Here is a 22,332-nt window from a genome sequence, read left to right as displayed (position 1 = left end):
TAATATAGCCCATCGCCATTTTGAAAAAGGACGCCTACGCTCCACTGCAAAATAGAGCAATTTTAGTAGGGCCTAGTTTAATCCGAATTTCACAGAAATACGAGCTCGCGGTCTTCTAGCTAGCTCTGCACGGCTTCCACCCTTCTTTTTTTTACTAAAACCCTCAAGTTCACGGCCCTCAAAATGCTCTATATACCGGTGAATTTTAGGGTATGCAAATCGTGATTTGGCCGGCGTAGGCATGATTTCGGGCCATGTTACTGGCATGCACCGGTACGTACATTGTACATTAGGCTTCTCCATGTCAATCTATACACACTACGATTGAGACGAGGCTATGGTTACGTAATACGCACGTGCCTATGCACGTGTTCAAGCGTGCATGGTCCACAATATACCTTTTATTATAGGGGTAGTCGCTGACCACAATGCGCATGCGTGAGTTAACATTCTCAAGGGGAAAAAGCCAATGCACAGATTCGAACCAAAAGTAAACAATCCTTACTCAAAAACTAAACCTTCATCTCCACAAATCACTTAATACTATATCACAGTCACGCGAAGTTATATGAATTAGTGGTTGCAGAAAAACTGTAGGCCTACTTATAAAGATGAATCCTCGTGCTATTTTCGAATTTCATCTGACCACAATGCGCATGCGTGAGTTCTCTAGCAACACGAAAGTTATTCATTTTGAATGATAAATCGATCAAAAATATATATTACTTTACAATTTCGAATTATTTGTATTATACTATAGTCTAATAATAATGGAGACCAATGGTATTTTCTAACGAAATTGGAAATGATTCTCAGTCCCAGATTCATGTCATTTTTTTTTTTTATATAATGACTGACCTTTATTGAGATACTGGGCCGAATACATAACAACTAGCAATTGCTTTTTCTATAGGCTTTTGCTTACATTCGTATACATAAAAATTAGCAAGTGGGGGCGCTCTTCAAAACTGACCATTATTATGCATACTGGAAAATAGATGCCGGCCGATTTTCACGTTCACTCGTACCCCCCGCCCTGCAAACAGGACGCTGGGATACTCTGATGAATTCACGCTCTGATTGGTTGGATTTTGCGTGACCAGTGACCTGCGCGTCATCAAGGTCATGACTCTGCAAGGTTTGAAACGGCCGTTAAGACTGATTCATTACTCTTTATTCCAGTTTTCATTTTTTTTTTCGTTGAAAAGCGTAATCATGTAGGAAATTCTGCAAAACTTATCTGTGTTGTAAATTTACAATTCCCGTCACTCGCTCAGGCTCCGTTTCAAATCACGAACAGTCGGGTTGCATTATGCGACGCTCAAAATTTTGTCCACATGGTCCGCAATGAAACAGAAATCACATCCGCTATGGAATGTGCGCAATTCTATATGAAGTTTTCGGATAGCATTTGCGCACATTGTCTAACTGCGCTCTTGAACAGCTGCAGCCAGATGCTTTATACATAGATCATAGGCCACTTCCTTCACAAGATTCTGTGAAGCTCATCAGAGTATCCCAGCGTCCTGTTTGCAGGGCGGGGGGTAGGAGCGAAATTTTCACGGCGCATTGTAATGGTTTTTGATTTTGATTTTTTTTTTTTTTGGTGCCCTTCTGCCCCCACCCCCTCTGAATACGCCACTGAAGCAATTGCTTGATGTATAGTGTTCCATGTTTCCCACATGGTAGCTTGAGCTCTTGCTTATCGATATCATGATCAACCTTATCATCATTTTTTGGCGTTTTCTTCTCGACTTGTGCTTATTTGATGTTGGCTACCTTCTTCATTTTGTTTGTCATCCATGTTTCCCCTCAGTATTTGTCACACAGTTGATGTTTTGACATTCTGAAGTGTCCTCGTTTTCTACTTGGTGTGCGGGGATAATCATTCGTCTATAAAAAAAAAAAAGCTTTTACATTTACCAGGCACGGATCCGGGGGGGATGGGGTGTCGAACCGTCCCCTGCTCTGACACACACACACACACACAAATATGACAATTGTACTAATAATGATTACCTATTGTCCGCCTGTCCGCAACCGTCGGACACAGAGGCGTAGTAGCCAGCGGTATTTGTACTGTAGTGTGCATGATCGTCGGATTTGAACAGCGCCCCCATTAGAAGAATGGTACCAGCACCTCCCCCCCCCCCCCGGCTCCACCCCGCTCTTTTTGATTTTACGGAGGCCAAGTGTCGGGAGAAAAAAAACAGTCTACATTTCAGAACTGATTTGCTGATTAAAAAACATATGACGGGCTGGGTGCGCACCCAAGGGGGGGGGGGGGGGGGGGTGGGGGGGGGTGGGGAGGGGGGCTTGGGGCCGCCCAGAGGTTGTCAATTTTTTTTTGGGGGGGGGCAATTTTTGTTTTAGTCCCACGATTTGACCGTGGTGATATGTATGTGGCCTATTTTCGAGTAGTATAATAGGGGTGTAAATGGTGCCACCAATTAACGTAAAAATAGTCCTCCCCCTAAAAAAAACACCCAATTTTTTTTCTGCGGCCCAAAATTTTGGGCAACATTTTTGTGGAACCATTCCGTTCCGATCCGTTACGCGTTATTGTCATTGCTATACTTTAAAAAGTTTGTGGCATAAAAAAAATAATTGCGCGCAGGCTGCGATTTTTTTTCCATACCACTCTTTAGTATATATAGAGTTATGCTGGAGGGCCCTATAATATGCAATAATATAATGTTTAAAACAATCATGTCTAATGAGTCACTACTGGTGGTGTACGTTGAATTTTAAACCCGGTGGTGCGAGTTCTATTCCCACTGGATGCTTTTTTTCCCTCTAAATTCTTCTTTACTTCTTTTTTCTCTTAAAAAGGTTTGTTATTCATTTGGAACATTTTCTTTTACCAATATGTGGTTTGGAGGATTTTTTTTCAAGGGAAAATAAAGTCCGAGAACCTGACTTGCAACTCGACGTACTTCGAACTAAGAGCGTGTGGTACGGAAAAAAATTGCGCGCCCACAATGCGCATGCGTACTGTACTTATTACGTACAGGGGTTTCGCGGCGGGCCATGCACGCACATGTAGCTGGAGCGGAGCTAGATTTATCTATCGATCGATCGATCGGTTATGTCGAGTGGTCACTAAATATGTACCACTACCAGCCAAACCATATGCAAGTTCAAGTGGCCTCGGACTCGGACAGTTTTAGTCGGGGAAAGGTTACATCTCACCACGGACTAGAGTCTAACGCTAGTAGTAGTACTAGTTCACGCGGCATGGAGAGAAAACGATACCAAGGAACAGTTCGGGTAAGGCCTTCGACGGTGATATCTAAGCCACTAAGCTCAGGAATTTGTTTTTTTCTTACACTTGTCATCGGCTGTTTGACATGAGGAGCCTATGCCAATAATATTTGGTTTCTAACGTTATATGCTGCAAGTACATGCTCGATTTCCTTGTGTTAAATATACTGTACTCTGTAGTAAATAATTGTTGCTTTCCGAGTACACATAAATTACAAACAGACAAATACAATGCGTAGCCTAGTTTAAGTTATGGCCTTCTCATACGATCATCATCATTGATCGTGATAGCATTGTCATTTTGGGAACCCAGTTCTATAGTATTAGTAATTTGGGAAAGAATGTTGCAACCTGATGCTGCTTTCTCTTCCTATATCATCTCAGTGAAGGCCAGTAATTGCAAAAATGATGGTATTTGATAAGACATGAATCTGGGACTGATTTCCAATTTTATTAGGAAATACTTAAAAAATGTTCTTGACTCTCCATAGACTTTGTACACAACCGCTGAAGTAGCGTCAGGTTGCAACATTCTTTCCGTAATTTGTAAATAGTGGATATTTTGCCGGAGGTAATGACGGCAAACTAACGTTTACTAAAGGTTTGCCGGCGGCAATCCATATCAACAGAGGGCGCTGTACTCTTTAAGATAGGGCTGAATTATAAGATGTATTAAATTTCTACCAAAAGTTGTGTAGCACGTTTGGTGTAATGGTTAAGCAAAGGCTCTAGTGAGCGGGATAACTCGGGTTCGATCCCGAGCCCCGCCACATTTTAAAGTTTTTTTTCCCATCCCCAAATAAATAAGAATATTCTTCTTTTATTATTTTAACATGTCTCAAACATTTTATTGCAGAGTATTACATTTTCTTTTTCAGATTTGTGGCTCTGGAGGATTTTTTTTAAAAGGGAAATAAAGTCTGAAATTATAAAATGGTCTGAATCCCATCTTGTGAATACGAGGTTACAACGATAATATTGGCATGGAGCCAGATTAAAATTTGTCACCGGAAAATGTTAAAGTACAAAAAAACAGTAACTGCGCATGTTCAGTGCATATCCGGTGTCACGGTCTCACTTCTCCGGCGTGCTAGCTTCTCCGAAAGGGAAATTTCGCTTCAACACGCATGCACACAATTGCGCAGTGGTGTACATTTTTTGTCAACTTTATTTGTGTGCTGAGTTCTTCGGGGTTGTACTGGTGCACGTAATATCATAGGATATTTGTATGCATGGTTACAGGGTACCAGTCGATTCCAGAATTTTCGTGGCGCGCACAACTCCCAATAACCAAAAAAGACTTGAAATGCACATTTAGTTGCAAAAATAGACAAAATGGACCACGAACGAGCTGCAAGGAGCACGGACCAAGGAGTAATATTCCTCCATGAACACACACACACATGCATGATGCTGGGAACACAAATCAGAATGCTTGAAAGACCATGGAGAAATTTCTCCATGGAAAGACCATGGGGGAAGTGTTACATAACACATTCTTGGATGTCCCTCACTACAGTGTTATTAATAGGCTTGGTAATACAGCCCAAGGAAAAGTAGGCACAGCGGACACATGAGCATGAATCGTGCTAATGTAACGTGCACTGTAACGTGCTCAACTGTCCGCGGAAACAATCCGGAGAAGCTAGCACGCCGGAGAAGTGAGACCGCGACACCGGCAAACTAACGTTTACTAAAGGTTTGCCGTCTCCAGCAAAATATCCACTGCCTATCAATAAAGGTAATGGTCATATTGCAAAAATGTTGAAAAGACATGAATCTGGGATTGAGAAACATTTTCAATTTGTTAGAAATTCTAAGAAAATTTTCTTGACTCTCCATAGACTTGGTACACAACTGCTGAAGTGGTGTCTAGATGCTCTTCCAAAAATGTTTACTGTTGCTGTAAATCACGTAAACATGCATTGTCAGCCTTGTTATTACTTGGGTCAATATTGGTCAACGTATGCAAGCATCTTGCTTGTTGCTTCCCGAAAAAAAGTTGTACAATGTCGTAAATAATTATACCAGCTGGATATCGGCAGTAACATCAGGAATAACAATTGCCTTTCTTGATCCTTGCAAAAACACATCAGTGTCACCTGTTTTCCAGCTTCTTTAAAGTGTTTATTGGAAATTACGCAGTTCGGGTGTTGCAATTCTCCATATATGTGTTGCGAAACTCCGTTTTTTTCTCCATTTAGAATGTGTTGCAAAACTCCGAGTTTAAATGGAATATACAACATTTTGCTTTTGCTGTAACTTTCAGAAATGGATGGATTTTGGGGGTTAGTATTTTATAGCAAATATTGTTACACTGACTTGTTTGAAGTTTTGGGTTCGTAGATGCTGGAAAAACTAAGAAAAACAGCCATGTCCTTGTACTCTGCTTCCCAGACCCCAGTCACCCCACTTAAGATGAGACGGAGCAATTTACAGACATTAGGGAATTGTAAGGTCAGGAACCAGTCTAGCTGTGCTTGTACCCGTTCATAGGTGTGTAATCGATTGCAACCGGGTCCAAAATTACACATTTTTTTCTTCAGATGGACCACAGGTTTGGTGAGGCAATTTCGTTGTATTTTTTTTCCCAAAATGTTTGCGAAGACTGACCCTCACTCAACCAGTAAATGTATAAAAAGGAAGCTAAAAAAGGGGCAAACGTCAGCTAAACACTGTCAGGTCCCAACATCAGTTCTCTGTTTTGTTTCTTTTTGGAACAGGAAAGCCTTCTCCCTAATGCTCCCGCCCCTGTCTACGGCAGCCTCCCAGATGGAAACCACGCCCCCAGAGGGGAACCCCAGCTGACAAGGAGCCAGTCAGTTTGCGGATGCACTGTGTCTTTCCACAATATCAGCTACACGGTCAAAACCAAGGAAGATGGCAAGAAAATCAACAAGGTCATACTCAACGATGTTAGGTAAGCAGAATGCTGATTAAAGTTTAAATAAATATTAAGTAATTCCTCTGAACAGTAAGGTAATTTATACAACATTTTCAAACAGCAAACAACAAAACTACCAAATTATTATGAAAAAACTTTAAGTGAATATTAGTCTCAAGCATCCTGTGAGATCATGGCACCTGGTGTGCTGTCATTTTCAAGAAAAATGGAATTTTTTTATCAATTTCCAACGATGGTCGGCTGACCATCGTTGGGAAAAAACTGACTTTTTCCAAATACTGCCCCAGTTTACCAAATTAAGTAAAAATCCAAAGTTTGTTTGTAATCAGTTATACATCCTCATGAACAGGTGCAAGCCAGCTAGTCTGGTTCATCTGAAGTAGGGTCAGGGAATCAGACTACAAGAACAGTAATTTTTTTCATGGTTTTTCCAGCATCTATGAACACCAAACTTTAACCCTCCGCAGAGTGACCTGGTTCTATTTTGCGTTCAGGTGACCAAATATTTTGAATAAAAAAAAAAATTGAAGGCCAGTGACGGTCACCTTCCATCTAATCCTCATTCAACCCTTGCCAAATCAGCTGGTTCAATGAACTTTGCAGCCAGGGCTTCAGCCAGGGCTTCACCCAGGCCGTGTCAACAAACTTTCGACAAGGCCTCCTGCCAAGTCTCATTGAAACATATACAAACACCTGTAACTTGACACAGCCATCTCCCTTCATAGCTGCAAACCACAGCCCCCAGTCAATTATCTTTTTAAGTGCACTGTCTGGCAACTGCCTGGACACTGTCTGGCACGTGGCTTTTTGTTGTTTTGACATGAATAGGGTCTTGCGTAGTGCGGGGAAGTACCTGGGGCCCGAAGGGCCCCCATTGGTGAGTTCTGATAAACATTTTTTGTAAAAGCTGCGCAGGGTTAAACAGGTCAGTGTAACAATATTTGCTATAAAATACTAACCCGCAAATCCATCCATTTCTGAAAATTACACCAAAAGCATATGTTGTATATTTACCTTTAAAACTATATATTTTTTTCTCTTGATTGTTATGACTTGATTAATCAAATTGTTGCATTAAAACAGAAATTTAAAACAAAACAAAACAAACAAAAAAGGACACAAGAATGCAGCAAACGAATTACAAGTACATGTAATACAAATTTACTGCTTAATACAAATAATCAAGTAGGGAAAAAAACATATACAAGTATGGTAAAGTAATAAGATTGCTTTCCTCCCTTTTTGGAAGGAAAAACAACACCAGAATATACTAATTTTAGAAACTGTTAAAAAAAAGGATTTCTTTAAAAAAAAATATTTTTTTTATAGGAAAACCTGTTTTGAAAACTTATTAGGCCATTGCGGCTTCGTTTGGGTTTTGTTGAATTTAAACCTCCAAAAAGATTGAAAAATGTTTTGCTTTATAAAAAAAACTCTCAAATTGTGGAATTAAAAATGAAACTGGTTTGTTGTAAGATACACAACAAAATTTGTTGGCACCTTCTCTGTGGACGGTGACGTTCGTTATGTTATGCAAGTCTGGATTCATACTTCCTTTGGTTTTACCAAGTAACCAGGATCTGAGAGGTCACAAGCTGTTCCACAATATTTGTGACCTCGGAAATGAATCACACGTCAAGTCCAATCAATCTGTGGTTTTTAAGAAGGGACAGAAGGGACATTCGTGGGTTTTCCCCAGAATATCCTTCTGGAGTTTTCCTCCCACCTCTAAAACTGTCATTAATAATAAAAATAATTAAAGGGGTATAAAAATGCCCTGAAATACCTGAAAATGTTATGTTTTGGATTGTTTACTTATCCTATTTCAAACGTCTGGTTGAAAAGAAACGAGCCTAATGTCTTATAATTACCGAGAAAAGACAAAAAACCCCTGGTTGTTTACATTGGACCTGGTGGGCATTTTGTGGCATAGGCATACGATATCCAGCTGTGTCCATTCAATGTATGCTACACGTTTTGTGTGTGTCACATTATACACACAGCACGAATACACAAATTATTATAAGATGGAATTGTGCGTCGGGGTGATATAAATCAAATTAGGTTTTGCCCTTCACCGACATTTTTTTTTAACACTGTATACTCAGTGTGTTACCTCCCAAGTGAAAGTTGGAAAAAATCACTCGGGTGGGACTCGAACCCACGACCTCCTGCTTTCTAGTGCAGATGTCTAACCACTCGACCACCGAGCTAATGGGATCGGTTGGCCAGTTCGAATCTGATGTACATAGCAATGTATATAGTTGCAGCTTGATGACCATAGCACACAAAAAATATTGGAGATATCAACATTGATAAGCAAAATAATGATAGCTCTGCAATATAAACTATCAAAAATCAATACTGATTAAGCAGGTAAGGTGCAACAGCTGAAATGTTGAAAATATTGAAAAACAGGACCACAATCGACTTAAAAAAAGCACTACATGTACACAGTGAACAGTGGCAAGTGTCTGGAAGTAACTCGTCTCAAATCTGTGAATGTGAAAAGTGAACTAATGATGCACAACATATGTATGTGCTGCGACAATTATAAACTATTATAAGATGGAATTGTGCGTCGGGGTGATATAAATCAAATTAGGTTTTGCCCTTCACCGACTATAATAACTCGCTTCCCTTAATCATGCCATGTGTGTATTTTATTGACGTGCACATGTTTATGACATCAAATGCAAATGCCCTTGATGGCTTTACTAAGTGCAAAATGTTCTCCTCAAGAGCCTTGAACCCAAGGTTATGTTCATTACTTGTGATCTGATACACTGTAACCTCTTGAGTACCCTTTTGAGACGTGTGTACAATAGGGAACGAAAGATTGTATACATCTCCACATGGCAATTTCTATAGACGAATACGTCTCCACAAGGTTTTCACAAAATAGATATATGGATTTTACTCAAAAATTTCCAAGCTATGTTGATGTGTTGCAAATTTCCAAGCTACATGTATGTTGATGTGTCGCAAATGGAAGAGTTTTAGAAGAGGGATATTAAGTCCAAATTTCAGCCAAAGAAATTAATTCTGGTTAAAATAAGAGCATTTTTAAACTCCACTTTCAAACTCAAAAACTTCAGTACATGAGAACAAAGGAATGTCTCCACAAGGATACAAATTCCAGTATATGCGTACCCTGATGTGTTACTTTTTCCTTTCCTTTTAGTGGCGTGTTTGGACCAGGGATGAATGCCATTCTCGGGCCGACAGGCAGCGGAAAAACATCGTAAGTCATCAGTTTTCTCTCTTTGTGTGATGCCGCTTGTTCTTTTCCCTCTTTAAACACCTAGAAGCCCTATTTTTCTTAGGAGTGCATTTGGTGAACTTATACTGATAGGTTTTCAAATCAGTTCCTATATATTTATTTATTTATTTATTAATTTATTACATTTCTTTACCGAGGGTGTCTTCAAACAGTTTAATAATGTTTTTTATATAACCGACATACAGATCCTTGTCATTTGATTGGTGGAACTCACATCACATGGCATTCGTTACTGCTCCCATTCATGCCGCGGCTCAAAAAGTACTATCCGCCCATGGGGAATGGGAAATACTATTCAACAGGATCATGACGCGGTATTTGTGTGCAAATGCATGCTGGTGTGCGCGTTCAGCGTTGCGCGTAGCGCGTATTGTTCCAAAGAGCCAGCGCTACAGCATTGGGTTCAAACATTTTTGTGAAGGGGTGGTTTGGAAGAGAGAAATACATTTTCCTTCAGTTTTGTATTGAAAAAAAAGTTCAAATATATCAAATGACAAGGATCTATATGTCAGTTATATAAAACAAATATTGAGTGGCTTTTAATTGTGAAATGGGAGGAATATTATCGCTTGGTAAAATCTGGACTTTTCCAGCTCACTCAGTTTCGCCTCGTGAAATGGAAAAGTCCAGATTTTACCTTGCGATAATATTCCTACCATTCCACGCTGAGCCACTCAATATTTGTATACCATTGGGGCCCTGCATACACTACTAATGTTCAAATGTAAGGCATTACAAATACAATACAACACAATGAAATAGAATATCACCATATGGGATTACTGCATGACTATACAAATGACTGCACATGTACAAACATGTACAACACATTACAAATACAATACACCACCATGAAATAAAATAAAAACATACAAGGTCACTGCATGATTGTTAAGCAACTATTCTAATTAAGTGTACCTGAAGAATTTGGACATTTTTTTTTGACATCAGGAAAATGTGTAGGCCCCTATTTCTATACATTCGCTGGTTACGGGAGGGGAGAAAAACCCATGAAAAACCCTTTTTGGAGTAAAAAACCGGGAACATTCCCATCCAGCTCCTTATTATGGCAGCCAAGTTTGTTAACTCCGCAAGTCAGCACATATTTATATTTGTATAATCAGTAAAGGCAGCGACAAAAAAAAATACTCGCATATAAATGCAAAAATATTTACTGGCTGGCTACGTAGTTCAGATTTAAATGAGGTTAGAGAAGTCATGGTTATGCAAGTTATTCCATAATGATTGTAGCTGGAAGCATTCTTCGTGATCATATTTACTTTTCCACTCCCTTCCATAAATAGATGAAGGTTTCTGATAGTGTTCCAGACAATTAAAGTTACGCAAATGAAAAGGCCTTGGTCTTTTGTTTACAGTTCCAGACCGACATGTCGTCAACAGTTAGTCGCAAATATAGGGCTCAGGCATAAAATTGATAAGAGGTTCAAAAGTGCTCAGCCATCTGACCATGTGGACCTTGATAAGTACAACACGTAACCTAAAGTAGAACACGTAACCTAAGTAACCTAAAGAACAACACGTAACCTACTAAATTTCCAAGGTCCAGGATCCTATTAAGGTTTTTTTATTTTTTTTTAAGTAATTGAACAAGGAAATGGACGGAGGTAGAGTTTGAACCTGCGAGCAGCGGACTGCCATTTCGGTCCTCTACGAACTGAGCTTCTCCAGCCCTATGTTGGCGGTTCCCTATTTTGTCAATGTCTTTGTTCAAGGGGCGCTAGTTTGAAGGAAAGACGTTTTCGTTTGTTGGAAATTTACAAATAAACCATAAATATAAAGTAAACATATAAACTCTTCTGTGTTTTTCCCTTTGACGCTCAAAGCAATAAAATGCCAACAATGTTTTTTTATTGTTCAGGGCAAACATTTTAAAAAGTGACCCCACATGCACCCAATTATAGCAATCACATTCAACAAACAATTTCTTATAAGGAGAAATATGATACATTTGGCGTCATTCTAAAAATTTGGGGTCCACTTTTTTCCCCTGTCCCTGTTGTACATCTGACATCCGTGATTTTATAATTATTCTCCAAGAGTGATTATGAATGGCAAACTATACCTACCCAACAAAAATAATCGTTTGAAGTCATTCTTAATGATACTTGAATGGCAAATTACAAAGTTCCAAGGTAACGGGGACAGGAAAAAATATCACAATTTTTGGACCCTAAATTTATAGAACAGTTCTTCTGATTTGAGAATCACAGTTGTGTGGAAAAAGGCACATCTGGATTTTTCTAGGCGTGTGATTTTTCTAGGCGTGTGATTTTTCTAGGCGTGTGATTTTTCTAGGCGTGTGATTTTTCTAGGCGTGTGATTTTTCTAGGCGTGTGATTTTTCTAGGCGTGTGATTTTTCTAGGCGTGTGATTTTTCTAGGCGTGTGATTTTTCTAGGCGTGTGATTTTCTAGGCGTGTGATTTTTCTAGGCGTGTGATTTTTCTAGGCGTGTGATTTTTCTAGGCGTGTGATTCTGTGGTACAAGTTGGGAATGAAAAATCTCATATTTTTTTTATAATATTCATCTTGGTTAAAGCTGAGGTGTGTGGTACAGAGTGATTCAGGTGTGCGATTATTCGCACTTCTCTGGAAGCTTTTAGGCGTGCGATGGCGTGGGGGTGCCATCGCACGCCCCAAATCAGAAGGACTGAAAGAGTGTCCTGTTAATCTGTTATTTACCTGAAATTAATCGGAACATGGAAAAGTGAGTCTTTTTTTTTTGGTCGTTGGTTGATTTAGTCTTCTGGATGTCTTGGCGGCAAGAAAAGACCCCAAGGGATTGTCCGGAACAGTGCTGATCGACGGCAGAGCCCAACCCAAAAACTTTAAACTTGTCTCAGGGTATGTTGTTCAGGTGAGTGATGGATTGCTCAGATTCTCTGAAGACTTCACCTCAGGCCAAGTTCGGGCAAGGACCATTAGTCGACTAGCCGTTGATTTGTGACGTACCTTACGCCTGCGCACTTATAGCAACGTGCAAATGTCTCTAGTCAAACGCTGGTCAAAATGTCATCGCAAAACTTCTGGATCCTGGCTCTCTGCTAGCGTTATGAATGCGCACTGCTATTGGTTACCAGCGAAGCAACCAACCGCAGTAGGCTGGTTCCAAATAGTCGACTAGCGTAGTCAACCACCATCGACTAGACAGAGTTCGGGCAAACGTTAGTTAACCATTGGTCAACTATAGTCCTTGCGCGAACTTGGCCCCAGTGTGTCATTATTGACCTACATGTATCGCGGTAGAATCTCAGCTTGTGAGATATTGTCAAATTACATGATATTCAAATGGACGCGGAGCCCACAAAATCTGAGACAAACAAAACGTAGTGTACACAAACTCAATGGGGTTGTCTAAGGGGCCTGGCTAACTCGCAAACAGCGATAGGTCATTTATGAAGTAGCACCAGACTTTTTTTTCAAAACGAAAAGAGGATTAAAAAAAAAGACAACAAAAAAATATCAAGTGATAACTAGTTGACTTGAAGATTTTAGTGACAATTAATACATTTTTTTGTGTATTAATATGGGCTTTGCAATACCTTGTTAGAATTGTTTCTCTGTTTAGGATGATGTTGTCATGGGAACTCTGACTGTCCGGGAAAATTTGGAGTTTTCGGCAAACCTGCGGCTGACCAAAGCGGTGTCCAAGGAAGAACGCAAGCAGCGAGTGCAAGACGTCATCAACGAACTCGGCTTGAATCTCTGCTCGGAGACAAAGGTAGGGTTGAGTAATTAAAAAGAAAAAGTCAACATTTTCCGAATCTTACAAACAAGAAAACGACTTTCAAGTTTATTTTTCAGTTCACATTGTGTTGATGGACCAAACTTTCCCAGATCTTTTAAAATAAACCTGTTGGTTTTTGGAGGATTTTTGTAGGATTGAGGAAAGTAAATTAAGCCCAGTTACTATAGATCCTTTTAATCACAGCCATCTTTGAAGGACGGAGTTTTCGTTTCATAGGATATGCATGAGCCGACCTCTTTTGCACTCAATTGTTAGTTAACCTAAATACCACAAAAAAGATCTTATAAAGATGGATGCTAAATGCCACAAGTTTACATGTATTACTTCGTCAGCGTTTTCGAGAAGGGAAGAATTTGGCCAAAAATCTATATATTTTTTTTTTTCAAATTTTCTGGCCGAAATTAGTTAAGTGAACAGCAACGAATTTTGAAAAAAATCAGTTTAAAATCAATAAAATTATGGCAATCAATAAAATCATTTCAATGAAAGGAAAATTTCACCTAAGTTGTATTTTTGGTTTTCAGGTTCAGACAAATTCAAAATTTCTATGTAGCAAAAACAACGCGCGTATCTATAGGCATTTGAGTTTTCACAAAGAGACAAATCGAATTTGCCCTGCAAAACAACGCGCTTGTGGGATTTTAAGTTTTCACGAAAAGACAAATTTAGCAGGCAGTGCATATAAGCAAATTGCCCGACAAAACATGCACGTGTGGGATTTTTGAATTTTCACGAACAGACAAATCTCTATGGAAATAAATAAAGTACTCCGCAATTGATTGTTCTATTATGCCGTAATTGGTACATCTTTGAAGTTTATGATCTCAGCTTACTATCTGTATCAAAAATTAGTCAACATGTGCTCCAAAAATAGGCAAAATATTAATTTTAAAAAGTACCCAACTTAAAACCTGATTCCCTCAAAACCACTGCTCAACACCCTGTGGCCAAATTCGTCTCTTCGTGAAAACGCTGACGACTTGTTGCACAATTTTACAATTTGCATTTCCTGTTGATGTAAGTATTCTATTGCTTTGCAAACCTGTTGTTTAATGTGTTTGTTATTTTGCCCTTTGACATATGTATGATTTAACGACAAGTCAGCATTCCATGACTGGTTCCATAATGTACATTCAAAGTCCGTCATAATGTATATTTATAGCTCAGACATTTTACTGTTGAAAAAAAAAATGTGTTTACGGTTACCCGCCCTACCTTGATTTTTTTAGGCCAATTTGCCAACCTCAAACATTTCATCGCCACATTTGGCCCAAAACTTTTAAGATAAAGTACAGGCTTTTAAGCAGACCTTAAGGTGAAAATGTAGGACAACAGTAGGATCATATTTTTCAATAAGAAAACCGGACAGTAAGTAGGACTTTGGAGGACAAAATCAGGACAAAATTAGGACTTTTGCAGGCTTTCAGGAGTAGTTTTCGTTGATACTCGTGTCCACAGCATCATTTGGTCTGTTCCGTACTCACGATACCTGTGCTCCACCCTCAACTAAGCTCTTGCAAGTACAGCTGCAGTACTCCTGCGCCCAAGCCCTTCATTGAATCATTTACAAAAATATTTTAAAAAGTAGGAAAATGTGGGGAAAAGTAGGAGGTTGAAGAAAAGAGTAGGAAAAGTAGGAGCAAGGTAAAAAAAAAAACTAGGAAAAAGTTGGAAAAGTAGGAATACTTGAAAGCCTGAAAGTAATTTTTGAAATAAAAACATCTTTCCTATGCAAGTATTTGTGTGTGTTATTAGTTAATTAGAAACACTAAAACATGTTAATTAAACAGACCTGTTAAAGGAACACTAAACTAAACAAAATAAATATACAAGAACGACCGACAAAAATAAAGAAAAGTTGAGAAATAAAATTATTTGCTTACCTGCCTACCTGGGTAAGTTTTTGGGCGTTACCGTAAACACAATTTTTTTCTCGGCCTTAGGATCACGTGCCCGTGACATTAGTTTTGATTGATGCATAGTGATAGAAAAGCCAACTGCGACAACAATTATTGCAGCTTTCTGACAACAAAATATTTCAGTTATTGTGCCACCGCATTGCGGGTGATGTGTTCCAGTTCAGAATATTTGCTGACTCCTCAGATTTCTTTTTCATAATAAATTTGTTGGAGTGCCTCGATTAAAATAGCACAAAAATGTTTCTCTTTTGCTCATTTGATTTCATTCACGTGATTTTGATTTTTAGTCTCTTACAGTGAAACGAGTTTGCCTTTTTCAAACTTGTACACATGATTCACTGGTTTCGTCCCCTGTATGAGTTTTTTTTTGAGAATTTGTCAAAAGATGCAATGGACAGTACCACTGTCACTCGCATTACATTTATATGCCATGAGGCTACTTTGACATCTCGCTGCTTCAAAAGTATTTGGTCAAGCTGAATCCAACCAGCCATACAACAACCTTGGGGTAAGGGGTACTCAAAAAAATGGAAAGAAACATTCAATTCATTCTTTCGCCTTTTGAAAACACGGATGTTTTGTTGGTCGTCACTCACATTGCAAAAAAAAAAAAGGATATGGAAAAATGTCCTGCAATTTTGTTGTTAAAGTCTCCTCAAACTGTAGTCTGCAACATGGAAGTACATTGTTTTATTTTTCATTCAACCCATAGCTGGATATAAAACCTATTTTAAATCACTTCAGTGTGTTTTTTTATATACACCGGGACATTACCGTCACTGGCATTATGTCACTCGCAATACTTCCTCTTCACGGTTTCTAACTCGGCGTAAAATCTGAATTTGATAAACTGCACAATAATTAAATTCTTTTCTTCCCTTTCTCTCTGCCTTAAACACAAAAAATCACAATAACAATCGCATTTTGAATGTTAAAACAAGCTGCCAAAATGACTACAAAAAATGCATGTTTTAGCCAAAAAAAAAAGGTTATTCGACTTAAAATCACTTGACATTTCATCTCATTGGCACAGCACTCAAATGAAAGATCTTGTTGTCCACTTTAATTTGACACCACATTTTGTTGTTGTGATGCTTGTAGTTTAATTGGAAGACTTCATACATTTTCCACAATTTTCAGTCTTGTCCACTTTTGCATAGAATTGCGCATTCACATCCTATTGCTGACAGTTCCAACTAAATCGCCGTATATATTTCGTGTTATGAGAGATTACATAATATTTATTGTCCGGTTTTTCTAGTACAAATTTAGATGTGACTTTAATTGCTTTCTTAAACAAGTTTATTTCATCATAAATAACTGTTAAACACTTCAGGCACCATAAGGCCTTTTCACACTATCTCCGTTTCGAACCGTGTTGAAACCTACCCGGATCCAACCCGGTTCAGCCCGAGTATTTTTCGACACGGATCGGAGAGACGCGACGTTCACACTGTCCTTTACGGGAACGGCCGCTATGTGAACCGTGTAACGTTCAATCCGGCTACGGCCCCTGTGAATTCACACTACAAATTCTCGACACGGATCGCATTCGGCACAGGGCGCTGCGATGATTTTCTCAATCCCATAATGCATTGCGACGCACGAGGCGCGCTTACGGACAGGCCGGTGTGCAGCGTGAATTTACTACTCTGTGAAATACGGACTCATTGGTAGTATTGCGCATGCCTATTGGGAGAAGGACCTGTCACGTGAAAGGGTTTGACCAATAATAAGAGAGTAAACGAATCCGATTTGGGAGTCCGATTTTTGTACGACACCAGCGCAGCTGTGTGCAATATTTCCAAAATGGCTCTGGTCATTTCGTTAGACGATTCGTTCTATTTAACATTAGAAATGTACATTTTTGGGGTACATTTTGCGGACCTAGTACAAGCCCAGACTCGGTAAAGGATGCTTTCTATGACATGACAACTATGGTCTTCAAGGCCATTTAGTTTGTGTGTGTTTTCAATGGTGCATGTTGAGTTATAGAGACCACACATACAATAGGCTATAGGGGGCCTAGTGTTATAATGCTGTCACTGTTGAGTTAGAAACCACAATACAGGGCTTTTATTAAAGGCTCTCACTATTGAGTTAGAGACCACAATACAGATATACATGTGGGCTTATGCTTCCCTTGTATTACAATAGAATCTTTAGGGGGAGGTCATATGCTGTGTTGCATTCGGAAGTTGAAGGGGGTACCAAAATACTGCACTTCAGTTAAATTTACGTCTACACGTCAACAAAAGCCTCCTGCCGTTTTTATTACCAAAAATCCTTTCGTTTGTGCGTTTTTTTTTCCTTGACGAAGATTCTGATGTGAACAAAACATCGGGCCCCTCTGTCTTTTACAACTTTTCACAAAAATTTAACAGAAATGAAAAAAAATGTTGTTTTTTTTTAGCAATACAAACTGCATTTTGGGGCAGAGTCTTAGCAAAAAATTGATTATAAGGCCAAAAAAAAAATTATTCGGTCTCTGGTCAGACCAAAGTTCTGGAATTGACGCGGCCACGCGGCTTTTTTTTTTTTTTTGCTTTTTAATTTTTTTTCTTCAAGCTTGGATTGTACAGACAAGGTGTGGTACTATTTTACTTTTTTGGTGTCCTCATGTACATTGGTGTCCTCCATAATTTGCTTTGGTGCTTTCGATCACTTGCCTTGGTGCAATTTCCCATTCCTTGGCGCTCTTTGGTAAAAAAAATTGAGGAGGTGCGGAAATAGAGGGCGCTGTTGGAGCTACCGCGGAACATTTTGGAAAAAAAAAAAGATCGACGCGCATGATTAAAATCGACGCACGCCCTGACCAGAGACCGACTTATTTTTTTTTTTTTTATTTTAATCGGTATCCGGTTTCGTCTGAATTGCAAAAGGTGGGGACGGAGTTTATCCGTGGTGTTTCCGGCGGCGAGAGGAAACGGACCAACGTAGGCATGGAGCTGATCACCAAACCCACCGTGCTGTTCCTTGACGAACCGACGACCGGCCTGGACGCCAGCACGGCAAACGCAGTCATGCTGCTTCTGTCCAAGTCAGTTCCCCCCCCCCCCCTTACCCCAAAATAGACTCTCAAAGAGCTTAAAGGGAATATACATTTGCAAACATCAAAAAACAAAATTACCAAATTATCATGAAATATTGTACTGCACTGTTAGTGAATGACAGTGTAAAGCATCCTGTAAAATCATGGCACCTGGTGTGCTGTCATTTTCAAGAAAAGTGGCATTTTGGTGTCAAATTTCCAACGCTGGTTGGCCGACCAGCGTTGGAAAACAACTGGCTTTTTTTTCTTCAAATACTGCCCCCAATTTACCATGTTTCTTAGTTGAATTACACAGTGAGAACTATGAGTCTGAGTCGCTTTTGAAAATGCAATTTTTTTGTTTATTTTGAAAAGGCCGAGCCGTTCTTAACTAGACAAACACCCAACGTTTCTCATGTCTTCACAGGTTGACCAAGCGAGGGCGCACCATCATTTTCTCCATCCATCAGCCCCGTTACTCCATCTACAAGCTGTTTGATAGAATGCATCTCTTGGCGCTGGGGAACACGGTGTACCATGGCATGGCCAATCAAGCATTGGAATACTTTTCTGAAAATGGTTGGTTTGAGAGCTGCCTTTCCGTTAGCGTATTTTCGGTTGTTTGTGTCTGCTTTGCGTATTACAGCCCAAATGAAAACAAGACGAGACAAGCTTAGGAAAAGCCGGTTCCAGAACACAGAAAATGTTATTCAAATGATTCAGAATGGCTATGCACTGGAAGTCTTTTCATGCATCTTGTCTACACCATGGGCTCCATGCGCCAACAACAGAGGGCGCATTTTTACCACATTTAAGAGTTTGGAATTTAATTGTTTTCACAATCCAGTTATATGTGAACAAAAAAGTCAGACAATATGGTTTAGGAAGAAACTTGAGAATATAGAAGAAATACAGCAATCATATTTATTGTAAATATTAACCCTTACTCTCTGAGGGTAGTTTACTGCATGTCAGTTGGTTATGCCAATGCCCTCCAGCTGCAGTTTATTGGCAGATAGTTTGTCTTAACAGTGAAGGCTCCAATTGGCAGGAGTTGGAGGCCCTGGAGGGTGCCTGATACTGACCAGCTGGGGGCACTCACTTTGTTATCAGAGGACTCTCATTGTTCTCTGTGGCATGTATTGGAGTGCCTGTCCAGTTACCCTTGAAATGACATGGCAGATATTGGAGGGCCGTGCAAAAAACATATGCCATTTTCTTAAGGCACATAATGGCATGCATTGGAGGGTCCAGTTGGGTAAGGGTTAAAATAGTTCCATTGTGAAAATGAAAATGGGTAGAAATTGATATTATGGGATGCAAGATTCTCCATGTTTTGTTCTTCTTCAAATTAAGTTGTAAAGAAATGTTTGTTTCTGTACTCCTTCCCAGGCTATGTCTGTGAGGAGCATAACAATCCTCCGGACTTCTTCTTAGACATCATCAACGGAGACTCCAGTGCCGTTACCATGGCACTGGAGAACGGCAAGGCAGGTGAGAGCACGTTCAGCCACAAGTTTGCGGGTCAGAGCGCCAATGTTCCCGAGACTGGATTTGTTCCATCTTATTGATAGCGCCCTCTACTGCTGATAGCGCCCTCTACTGCTCTCTTATGGCTGCGTTATTTTTTATCTGGTCTGTATCCAAGATCAGTCTTAAAGCCATCCATCACTTTGTAATGTTCTTCCCGCATGCCTGCTGGTATAGCTAGTATATCATTTGTCATTTGTACATTTTTTTTTCGTTTGAAGTAACAAAAATGCTCATAATCTAAAGAGGGGTGCTTTACAACTAACCTGATGAAGTTTCAGCTCAGTGAATGCTGTCTGTTCCGAGAAAACAATATTCTGCGATCTCGATTTTCAATTCAAAAGTTTCCAAGTCATGTTTTTGAATTGTGCCCGAAATCAGCATCCGGGACACGTTCTCATTCAGGGGGTTGCACAACACAATGTCATGTACGGAACAGACGAATAATAGCAACCACACACGCGTGTGCGTCGTGTCAGCCCGTGGATTTGCCGAATTACAAACCAACTAATGGAAATTTCCAAGAATGTGTCACTTGACGCATCTTTGGAAATTGCCTTCTTTTATTGTTTTGTTCAAAAGGACAGCATATGCCAGAAAGAATAATTTCACAGGGAGTTTAGTGCCATTACTATCTTTAAACCAAGTATGCTTCTTAGCAATAATTTTGTCAATTACTATTTGGATAACTGCTGATGATATAGTCTACCTTTAAATTAGCCATGGAAAATCTTCTTTTTGTTTTGTTTTGTAGCAGACACTGTTGAAGATAACAACGAAACAGTGGTCAACATCAACTCCAAACCGGACTCGTTAAGCGACAAGCTCTCGCGACTCTTCAAGATGTCGGAACTCAACAACAGCCTAACGGAGGAGGCCAACCAAATCTACAAGGAGTACTCCAGCACAGAAGAAGTTGAAACTGTCGTCATTGAGTATCCGACCTCCTTCGCGACACAGGTAAGATGTGCCCCCTCCCCCTCCCCCACCAAAAGTCTGGTATGAAGCTTACCCCCAAAGTGGTGCGGCGATGCTTTTTAAAAAATATTTTCCCCACTTTTTTTTTCTTCAAATGTCGGCTGATGTGCTTTGTATGCCATTTTCAATGGAAATATTTGGTGATATTTTATAAGTAAATATTGACTGGAACAGGGTTCGAACTCTGGATTGCCATTCCAGTGCTCTCAACCAATTGAGCACCAGAACAGCAGTCCGAGGTTCAAACACCTCTCCAGCCCATTTGTTTGTTCAACTTTAAAAAATTATTACAAATACATCCAGGCAGTTTCCGTGTGTGGTTTATTTGAATTTATTTTTTCTGTTTCTCTTGCAGCTGTACTACGTATCGAAACGAACCGTCTTGAACATTCTCAGAAACCCTATGCAAACCTACATTCAGGTAATTAATGCATTACATTCAGTATTGAATTCAAGACCTAACAGAAAAATCGATATAGATAATTACGTAGAATGTCTATTTAAGCTTTTCCCTAGAACTTAATTTAACTTGGTCATTGATGTCAAGCCTTGATTGTGATTTTTTGTAGAGTTAATAAATATTAGCTCTCTGTGTGTACCTGGTGTACAAATAAATCCTCAACTTTTCCTATAAAAAAGGTGACCTTATCGTGAAGTTTTCACCTATTTATCATTTTTCCTTTTTTTTGGGGGGGGTCTCATTTCCCTTCAGTTCGGTTTCATGGTCATCTTTGGCCTGGTGGTTGGCGGTCTGTACTTCCAGCTAGATCTCTCAACCGCCGGTATACAGAACAGGTACAGTGGAGTCTCATTAAAACAAACTTGTTCGGACCTAGCCAAATTGTTTGTTATATCAGAATTTTGTACTAAGAGGAACATCAGTCCCATTCATTGTGCACATAAATGCACTGTTGGGACCAAGGCTTTATGTTTGTTATAACCAGAATTTTGTATTACCAGAGTTTGTACTAACGAGAGTCGTCTGTATGTAGTTGTCGAAGCACAGTAATGAGATGGAGAGAGTGCGCAAGATGTTGGCAAAAACTTCATTTCTTTGGTTTTAATTTGACAGTGATTTGTGGGGACTGTTTTGTTTTTTCTTGTCAGGGTTGGTGCGTTCTTCTTTCTCATCATGAACATGGTCTTCAGCAACCTCAGCGCGGTGGAGCTCTTCATCAAGGAGAGGGTCATCTTTGTGTAAGTTCAAAGGTCATTTATTTATATATATATGATGTCATGGACATCTCATCCCTTTTCCAAAACCCCGGCATTGTCTCAGCTTCGGCTCTCTGGAGAATTAGGCCTCCGATGTGGAGAAACTCTTGACATGGCTTCCTGTTTCAGGAACTTTAAACTCTATGATACAAGGCAAAAGTTTTCGTCATTTTTTCCGATTGGTTCAGATGTTAAAAGTAGAGTAGATCATATGTCATGTGTGCATTTTTTTTTTCATTTGAAGCAACAAAAGTGCTCAATATCTAAAGATGGGTGCTTAACAACTAACATGAAGAAATTTTAGCTCTGTGAGTGCTGAGAAAACAAAGTTCTAGGATCTCGGTGTTGCAGAGTCATGTTTTGAATTGTGCCCGAAATCAGCGTGCGGGATACATTCTCACACAGCTGATTGCAGCTACGCGATATCACGCACTGAACTG

At 39.6% G+C, this 22,332-nt stretch overlaps 1 protein-coding gene across 3 annotated transcripts in view; it reads left to right on the top strand.

Moving 5' to 3' along the window:
• The window catches only part of LOC119731758 (broad substrate specificity ATP-binding cassette transporter ABCG2-like), a 31,737-nt gene that overhangs the window by 5,555 nt on the left and 3,850 nt on the right, over window positions 1–22,332 (top strand). For 2 of the 3 annotated variants that reach the window (XM_038205002.1, XM_038205003.1), the window contains exons 2-12: window positions 5,988–6,184; window positions 9,354–9,413; window positions 12,214–12,328; window positions 13,040–13,192; window positions 18,021–18,178; window positions 18,597–18,748; window positions 19,562–19,663; window positions 20,454–20,659; window positions 21,033–21,098; window positions 21,390–21,472; window positions 21,785–21,874. In XM_038205002.1, coding sequence (XP_038060930.1) covers window positions 5,988–6,184; window positions 9,354–9,413; window positions 12,214–12,328; window positions 13,040–13,192; window positions 18,021–18,178; window positions 18,597–18,748; window positions 19,562–19,663; window positions 20,454–20,659; window positions 21,033–21,098; window positions 21,390–21,472; window positions 21,785–21,874 — 1,382 coding nt within the window. Of the gene's footprint in view, window positions 1–3,032; window positions 3,271–5,987; window positions 6,185–9,353; window positions 9,414–12,213; window positions 12,329–13,039; window positions 13,193–18,020; window positions 18,179–18,596; window positions 18,749–19,561; window positions 19,664–20,453; window positions 20,660–21,032; window positions 21,099–21,389; window positions 21,473–21,784; window positions 21,875–22,332 lie in introns of those variants that run through there. The other variant, XM_038205001.1, reaches the window with a different exon arrangement.

Source organism: Patiria miniata, unplaced genomic scaffold (assembly GCF_015706575.1).
Source record: "Patiria miniata isolate m_02_andy unplaced genomic scaffold, ASM1570657v1 HiC_scaffold_24, whole genome shotgun sequence".
NCBI lineage: Eukaryota > Metazoa > Echinodermata > Asteroidea > Valvatida > Asterinidae > Patiria > Patiria miniata.
The sequence above is the reverse complement of the archived record's forward strand: the minus strand, read 5'-3'. Positions and strand labels throughout refer to the sequence as shown.